We start from the raw sequence: 9,448 nt of genomic DNA, 5'->3' as shown, positions 1-9,448 counted from the left end.
GAATAATGAGTGGAACGAATGAATGAAGTTATACAGTTTTACAAGTATAGCCGATCAGCTATGTAGAATGTGCTTTTCTGATCAGTGTTGCATTGGGTGTATTATCTTTATTCATACCAAGAGCTATTAAATAAAAATGGAGACACCAGATGAAACAATTGTGAGGTTAACTGGCGAGTTGGAGGATGCACAACTGGAAAAAGTTCAGGTATTTCTTTAAAAGCATGTTATCATCTTAACTATCTTGAATCTTGTAAATTAAGTTTGGTGCTATTAAAAATCCCTCCTATGTTATCTGCTAACCACTAATCCCTTGAACTTCGATCATTATTCATTATTACATGGCTGGTAGTAAAGCATTTTATATAGTTCAAAAATGGTTTATTAACAAGTGGTTAGGCCTTACTTAAAATATTGTAAAAACAAACAACAACTACATAAAACAGACACCTTTAATAGAAAACCATTTGCTTAATATTTATAATGAAAGATATGTATTAGGCTGCAGAGTATGGTTTGCAAGTACTGGAAGAAAAGAGACAACTCCAGCATCAATGTGAGGAACTTGAAAGCCAGCTGGAAATGACTCAACGTGAATTAGAAAATGCTCGCCACGAATTTGATCTAAGCACCAAGGTATGTTCCAGATTAGAAAGGTTTACCTTTACGTGGAGAATACTCAAAATAATTTGTACCAACATGTTTTGCGCAAGGCAATTTTCAACATCAGTGCCAACTGATGTTGAAAATGTGCTAAAAAGGCTCAATAGTTTTGCTGTTGTATGTAGTGTGTATTAACTATTAATAGTAATGTGCATACAATTGCATTTACTACATTTTATGTAGTATTAGCCTTAGCCTACAAGAATGTACTACTTGTGTAAAATTGTCTTTGTGCTTTACTTGATTTCTTTGGTTAAGATTTTTTGCATTCATTTAAAAGATGTTTACCTTGTCTTTATATATTTTGTTTTGTTTACCTGTCAAGTTATTTTATTACTTTTTATAATGATTCCTATTGGGCGTTTTTATATGTGGTAAGCCTATATGTTTCAGTTAAATCTTTCAAATAAAGGCACTTTACTCGACCAAAACCAAGACCAAGAAAGCATTCTGCGAGGGAGAGCTAAGAGAGGATAGTCTTGAAAAACAATGTAAAGATGTAGAGGAGAGACTTATTCAAGTGGAGAAGGAAAGAGATATTGAATCTTCTCAAAGCAAAATTGCTGTTGCAAACGCACAAGAAGAAGCGGATCGTTTAACCATTCTTAACAATGAATTAAATATGGTAGGCTTGGATGTATATTGATACTGCTCTGCATGCTAGGTTTGTGTCCTTAGATCTAATCTTAATCTTATATCATGGATTTGTTTATAACTCACTACATTTGAATATCGAAAAAATGTTGAAAATATTTCTTAGTAATATTCAATAAATGTTTATTTTTGACTTGATACATAGTCTCGCAGGCTGCTTATATTATCATGTTTATTAATGAAATTTTATTTTGTCCAACACAGAGTGTACAAGCGTTAGATCAGCAACGAATAGCATTGAGACGAGATCTGAAGGAACTAAAGTCCCGAGAAGCGCATTTGATGGCTGATTATTCTGAATTGGAGGAGGAGAATTGTTCTTTACAAAAGCAGGTTTTAATTTAAACAATATATTTCCGACAAAATTTTAAGTTTTATTAAATAAAAATTATGCTGTTGCATTTTTTCCTGTTTTTACAATTGATCTGAAAATGGCGTTTTAAAAGTTGAATCAATTCTATTGTATGACTTCTAAACTTTGTATAAATGTAGTTTTAAAAATTAGGTAGCCACTAGCCAATGTGCCTTGACAGCTTGACTTTATGTGTTTAGTAATCAGGTTACTTCAAACATGTTATAAAGCATTGCTTCATACAATTAAAATGCGAAAGTCCAACATCCATGTGAATATATGACAACTTTCCTCCCAGGTTTCAGTGTTACGTCAATCCCAAGCTGAGTATGAAGGATTTAAACATGAGATACGTCGGTTGGAAGAAGAAGCTGAATTCCTAAACAGGTAAAGTTATTTTATTGCTTTGCTTAATATGTGAGTTGGTTGTTCAGAGTCAGACTGTAAAACTTTACACTCAATGAAATATTAATTAATACTGTAACCGCAAACAGATAGTCGATTAAAATAGAACCTTGGTAATTTTATACTTGTAAAAGATAGGTGTGTTTGTGTTTCTACTTCCTACAACCCTTCCAAGAATTGTTCTATAACTTACATTTTAGTCAACTGGAAGAAGCATTAAAACTGAAAGACCTCCTCGAGCACCAGCTTGATGATGCACACGAGACCATCGCGAAGGAACGGGAATTGAAACTTAGTTTAAAGCGCGAGCTGTCACAGCACATGAATGTGAGTGAAATTAAATTACAATTTTCATGAATATTAAATGCTGAGATGGTAACTGTGTATCACAGTGTAAGAATATAATACATTAATGGCTGCCCTGTTTACACAACCTACTAAATTTAGCTAATAAAATTTTTTTACAACTTCACTGACCACCTAACCTGCTTGGGTTGCTTGTATGACCCATAAACAAACTACTTTTAGTAAAGCCTGTTGTAAAACTATTATTTTAGTGTCTTGTTCCAGTATACTTAATTTAGGTTTTAATGATAACCTGATTAATTATGTAATTCAAAGAAACTTACATGCTTTATGCTGTTCCACATCATGTTTTGATAGCATGTCCCTTAAACAAATAACTAAATTCATCCAGTTCAAATTGACTTTTGTTGTTTAAAGACAACATTATATACTTTATGCATATGAACCGTATAATGTTTCACAAGTAATTGGTAATCTATCTACCACACGCAGCAATATGACATGGCCACGTCATCATTTCATGATAATCTATCTAAGTTTGTTGAGTTGAACAACAGTAGACACCAAGATGGCGGATCTAACACCAACAGGTAAACATATATCAACAACCTATAATCCTTTGTCTGCTTATATAATAAGAAGTTACCTTTATACTGCTATTCAATCAAGAATCCTGCGCACGGTTCCAAATATTCAAACACGAGAACATTATATTTAACCTCATGGGTGAAAACATAGAGATGCACTCTACAGTTTTAGGATTTGTTGCCATTTTGTTATTGTTTTTTTTCTGAGGTTTATGAGGTTGTTCAAATATATATATATGAGATTGAGAATTAATTAAAATGTTTAATCATATTATTACTTTATAGACTAAATAATTGATAAAATTTGTAAAGTGTAATTTAGATCTTAACCTAGGGCCCCAGTATTAGTGTAGTCTCAGTTTTTATTATTCATGCAAGTTGGTTTAAACCAAAGTGTGATTTGAATTAAGCAACTGTTGTATTAACTGTGTAATTATTGGTTTGGTGAAGTGTTTTTACGGACAAGGCTGTTTAGTATCAAATCATGTTATTTAGTATTTCTTGTGTTTAAAATTAGGCAAATCAGTTTTAAGTTGTAATAGAAAGTATTTTTATTAAAAGTTTTTAATTTTAAATTAATTTTTATGGTGCTGTATCTGTATGCATCTATGTCTACTTGTCCGCTCTAACAGTTGATAAGATTACATTTTGATTTTCTCTGCTTTGTATCAACCACGCAGCATCATTGATTAAGCTTGTCCAGTTAAAATTGATTCCCAATATCAATCAGGCGTGTTTTTCACATCTAACCCACTCATACCAGCTTAACTATCGAGATATCTGACTACATTTAATTGCATCAAGATATGTTGCAAACTGAATTTAATCTATTTCACTTGCATGCAAATGTGCAAACACAGCTAGAACTAGCAATCATGTATAATTGGCATGGCGGAAAGTGATATAGTCAAATATGCTTTAGTTTGTGTATTTTCATACAAAGATAAGTATTATGGCAACGTTGTAATTAACTAATTATGTTGTAATTGTAGTGAATTATACTACATGTGTATATGACACATGTCATATTGTAATCAATATTTAATATTGCATACATTGATACACATCAGTATCACGACCGGTACAATGTTTCCTTATTATATATAATTATTTGTACACATATGTTTAAGAGGTTTGTTCTTTTATTTTTAAATTAAAAGCTAATGTTTCCATTATACAAAAACTGTATAGGCTGTATAATATCAAAGAATATATGATAGCCTATTATTCTCAATTCAATTTCATTATCCAATATGCTGCAGAACAGAATGTAAAATCTAGTTTTGTTATTCCCAAAGGGTTCTAGTTGTCCATCAACCAACATTTGAAACATATTTTACTTGTGATACATTATTTACTATTAACATCGGTAAAATTGAGTGTAGCAAACTAACAATAGGCTAATAAATATTTTTTTTATTTCCAAAACAAATAAACAAATGTATGGTATAAGTATAAGATAATACATACAGATATTTAGATATATATGTTGTTAAGGTTTTCTTGTTATTTTTAGTCTGTATATTTTACACAAGATCAGTAAATATTAAATGTGACTTTGCACCCTGGAAAGCAAACATTAGAAGGGCTGAGTAAATGTGTGCGTTGTTGAAGCAAGCTCAACTTGCTACTGATTGTAATTTACTTTCATCAATTCAATGCAAGGGATCTCCTCACTCTTACTTACAAATAGCATATTACTGAAAATATACTAGCTATTATTTTATAATCTTCAATTTTAAATTTAGTAACCCATTTAAAAAAATAATAGAAAAAAATTCAAAAAAAGATTAAAAAGAGAAATGTCAAATGAATTGCCATCAAAACCAACATTTGATTGTTTAGTTTCCATGTTGACAACGGAGATGATGAATTGGATCATCCACTAATCCGACACATCACTTCCGATCTACTTCATTCAACTCCAAGTAAAAGGTTGTCCAGTGAGAGCAAAGGGGAAGATTTGTTGAGTGAGCTCAATCTTTGTGAGGTGCGTGCTTGCTTTTAAGTTTTTTTTTTTGTGTATTTTGAAAATTTTACTTTCGGTATTGTATTTTTAGTTTATTTTTGGAATAGTCGTTCTTTAAATAGTAGCATTATTATGTTAAGGTTTCCTCATAAGTATGTGTTGGTTTTGTTAGAATAGCATTATTATGATTAAAATATAACAGATCGCATCGTAAATTATTCTTAAAATTTCACATAGTTATAAATACAACTCAGGCTCTCAATCAAGTTTGTAATAACCATTTATTGTTAACCTTCATTTAAGGAATTATTAGTTAATTAGTAATTACTAAACTCTGGGATCAGAACTTCTGAATTATATAAGATTTTGAAATTTGTGTCATAATAACAGGTAACAAAGTTAAAGCAGCAGTTAAGCCAGATTGAGAATGAGAATTTGGTTTTAATTAACACGGTAAAAGAACAAGAAAAGTTGCTGAAGAACGCCCAAGGAGAACTCACTCATAAAACAGAAACGGTTGGTTTGTTGTTGAGAGTGTGTGGTTAGTGTAGAGCAGTATCTTATATAAACGTGAGTTATTTTATCCCCATAGAAATCTTACAAAGCAACCAAATAAGGCTAATGCGATTTCTATGAGTGACATAAAATAATGCATGTTTATATACCGGCTCTGGTGTGAAGTCTATTTTTATATAAAAATAAAAGAAAGCAGTTGTATAAAATATGGTATTTTATTTTACCAGCAATAAATAGGTTTTTTTAAACAGGTTTGCATACGGTAACAATAATATTTAAACATATTTGACATGCACAGAATGAAGTGAAATACCTTGATCTTGTGTCGGAATGTGAAAGATTGAAGGAGGATCTGAAAACAATCCGTGATGAGCAAGCTGAAAGGAAAGATGCTCAAAAGAAGTCCGAGATTGCTCTGAAAGAATCAAAATCTAAACAAATGATGTTGACTCAGAGAAATCAGGCCCTTGTTGAAGAAATTGAGGTAAAATATTTAATTTTTTTTTTAAGCCTTGTCAATTGCACAGGGTTTGTCTTGGCACTCAACTAAACATATTTTAACACTTTTGTGAAATAATTTTTAGTTTTAATGCAGTTTATCATTTCTGTTTGTAACAGAAGCACTGCCTCTAATATTTCCTATGAAAATTCCAATATCTAGCGTTCTAACCAGGTATTTTTTCTTTTAGTCGTCGAATCATGCTTTATCATGTCGTGTGAAAGACGCAAGGCACTCAGCAGAGGAATTATCGGTGGTTAGTGAGGAGTTGTCCCAGTTATACCACCATGCTTGCCTTGCAGCTGGTGATACACCACAGCGAGTTGTGCTTGATAGCATAAGGAAAGAGGTAACGGTTCGTACAAGTTAAATAAAGCAACTTATTTATTTGTTTATTACTACTGTCCCACTTTTCCCATAGCTTGCCCCTCTATTTACGAATAATTCAAGCTGTCCACACCATTTTTTGATGAATTTGCACACAATTTAAATGCAGTAAATGATATAATTTGACTTCAGTCTACTTTTTGTATTTATACAAATTTCAAAGTATGATCGCACAGTTGGCATCTGTGTTTATTTATTAAAACTTTTTTTCTATTAGACAAAACAAATGACTGAACAAAGTGAAGGCAAAGATCAAGATAAATCTGAAGGTATGTGTGGAATTTGTGATGGAAAACTATGCATAGCGAATACATTTTTTTATTCTCAAGGGTATTTGATGCTGATAATGTATACTGGTGGCTAAATGCAGCAATATTATTTTAAACTTTTCCCCAAATTTGCCTCATGGGAATTTATATCTTACTTTCAGCCAAACAACCACAATGTTTACAACTTATCTATTTCTCTGCATAAAACAATATAAAAGTATTGTTGTTTACTTCCCTCTATTCCTATACCTTTCAAAGAAACTTTATTCTCACAAATACTTCAATGTTGATGTTACGTATTTGTTTTCTATAACATATTTAATGTTTCCATTTTTATGACCAAGTTATAAGCATATTTATTAAGATGCTATGTTTCATCGATCTTGTTTGTACAGACAAAGAGAACATTCTTCCAAAAGAGAACACATCAGACTACTCCTCTGATACTGTCACCACCACAACAGTGTTATCAACCATGCGTGACCAATTGAAATGTTTGCGCGGCTCAATAGAAAAACTAGCAACAAATAAAGAAACATCTTGTACTGTAACATTGGCTCCTTTACCTGGGCAAACAAGTCTTGCTGAGAGCCAGGAACAAGTAATTACCAATTGTTTAATTATATATATCTAATGTAATAACTGGTTATACTGTCTTTATATTTCCTTTAGTACTATCTTTAGTAGTTAGTAGAATAATGGTCAAATTTGATTTGTTTTTACTTTCAAAGAAAGTTGGTTATTATTCCTTTTTTGAATGTTTTTTAAATATATCAATACAAATAAATGTTGGTGCCTACAAAAAAGAAGTTTTACATTTGAACAAAATTATGTTAAATTACGTAACTATGCCATATATTATGATGTTAAGGTTCGACTTTTGGAAGAAGAAGTTCTTCGTTTGCGCTCGTTGCTTAGCTCTAAACGTGAACAGATTGCAACTCTAAGAACGGTTCTCAAGGCAAACAAGCACACTGCTGAGGTATGAAGTGTCAGAATTGACTGAAATATTTGTGAATAATTTTTATTGAATATCCAGGTTGCAATATCGAACCTGAAGAGCAAGTATCAACATGAGAAGTTGTTTGTGTCGGAAACTATGCTCAAACTGAGGGGAGAACTTAAAGCTTTGAAGGTTTGGAACCTTGGTCTTAAATAGTTATATTTAAGTTTATATAGTGTGTGGTTTTTATTCATAAATATTTTTGATCTTGTATTTTCCTTTTTTGTCTGGCTCTGTAAGTAAACTTATAAACGTTTTTGTAAACACTTGTTTTGGAATGCATATTTGCTTTGGTCGTTCTCAAAGGGTTAACAACTAATAAGAGCACACACATTATAGACATAACATAAATATACCCTTACCGGTTCTGCAGTATTTCTTGTAACTTCTTACACATGAATAATAGCAATTATTAAAGTCTGTTGTTTTACACAACTATGCTAAAATTCATCATCAACAGGTATTTCTAAATTACAAATTAAACATAACAGTTGTTTTTATCCGTTTTTTATAATGATAATATCTATTTATAATTCTTTGTAAAACAGGAGGACGCGGTAACTTTCGCGCAACTGCGTATGATGTTTGCTGCTCGTTGTGATGAATATGTTGCTCAACTTGATGCTATGCAGCGCCACCTAGCAAGCGCTGAAGAAGAGAAAAGAACACTAAACACGTTACTTCGAAAAACCATAACTCAGAAACTTGCAATAACTCAGGTATATGAGGAATAAGCTATGCCATAAATATGTTGGTCTTGTAGTTTTGTAAAATTACAATGTTTCATTCCAATTTTTTTTAAATACTGCTTAAAAACAAATTTATTGAAACTTTTTAGCATGTTCTTGATGAAGGTGGCTTAATGGATTACTTTGCCACAAGGGCTCTTTTAGGATTTTTTAGCATGGCAGAAACAGTTCATATACTTAACTTTTATACAGAGGTTAGAGGATTTGGAATTTGATCGAGAACAGCAGACAAGAAAACCAAAGAATTCCTACGCATCTGCCGTCTCGCATGGTAATAAGAAGAAACCACCAACACCTAAAACTGCAAGCCAAATATTCCGATAATATATTCACATAACATAGCGTTCCGTCTTTATCTTTCTTTCTTTACATTGCAATACTTGATTTGCAGTATAAGCTATGTAGAACAAATCATATATTCCGTCTATAATTTCTCCCACTGAATAAAAGACCACTGACAACTTGATTTAAGATGATATTCTTACACCACAACTAATGGGTCTTCAGTACTATATATATTGCTCTTATTGCCCCTTTGCTGCCTATGGTACTTAAGTTCACTCTTGCCCATTTCATCGCTCTGCATGCTTTTTGTAAATTTATTTATTGTACCCATCATGTAATCTGTTGTGTGTGCATGTATAAGTAAGACTAACTTTGTGTTTTTCTCAAGATACTTTAAAAAACAATAATTTCTTATACATGTCAAAATGACAAGCATTGCTGGCAATGCATTTGGTCTTTACCATAAAACAACTCACCACACCAAATAAAAACATGCATTACTTCCAATGTTTTTTTTCTTCGATCCTCTGCTTAACTTACACCCCCTTCATTTTCTTAAACCAAATGTTGCACCCTGTCATGTTTGCATGTCTCTTATTTGTGCTCAATTTTTATTAAAACACTTATTCAATTTTACATTCACAATAAATGTTATAAAAGTATATTCTACAATTTGTTGTTTGTGCATTTCATTGGATTTATAGCTTGAATTTTACAGCCAGGTGATCACAACACACCTTGTCACGTGGTGTCAGCATATCCTTTCACATTGACTGCTGTTTGGGCTCAATCTGATACGTTTAA

At 31.8% G+C, this 9,448-nt stretch overlaps 1 protein-coding gene across 2 annotated transcripts; it reads left to right on the top strand.

Annotated features, from left to right (window-relative positions):
• Nucleotides 1-6: 6 nt before the first annotated feature.
• On the top strand, nt 7-9,316 carry LOC100184412 (protein bicaudal D homolog 2-like). 2 transcript variants are annotated; one of them, XM_026840249.1, is made up of 17 exons: nt 7-208; nt 502-636; nt 1,076-1,288; nt 1,522-1,650; nt 1,968-2,056; nt 2,275-2,401; nt 2,873-2,970; nt 4,813-4,957; nt 5,327-5,452; nt 5,751-5,936; nt 6,142-6,306; nt 6,556-6,607; nt 7,003-7,208; nt 7,479-7,589; nt 7,647-7,742; nt 8,159-8,329; nt 8,552-9,316. In XM_026840249.1, the coding sequence occupies exons 1-17, from the start codon at nt 137-139 to the stop codon at nt 8,681-8,683; spliced, it is 2,253 nt and encodes a 750-aa protein (XP_026696050.1). In that variant the 5' UTR covers nt 7-136; the 3' UTR covers nt 8,684-9,316. The 2 variants fall into 2 exon arrangements, with proteins under 2 accessions (XP_026696050.1, XP_002124456.1); XM_002124420.4 differs by having other exon boundaries at nt 6,142-6,300; nt 8,552-8,797.
• Nucleotides 9,317-9,448: the final 132 nt, after the last annotated feature.

Source organism: Ciona intestinalis, unplaced genomic scaffold (genome assembly GCF_000224145.3).
Source record: "Ciona intestinalis unplaced genomic scaffold, KH HT001161.1, whole genome shotgun sequence".
NCBI classification, from domain to species: domain Eukaryota; kingdom Metazoa; phylum Chordata; class Ascidiacea; order Phlebobranchia; family Cionidae; genus Ciona; species Ciona intestinalis.
Note: the sequence above shows the minus strand (reverse complement) of the source record. Positions and strands in the feature narration are given on the sequence as shown.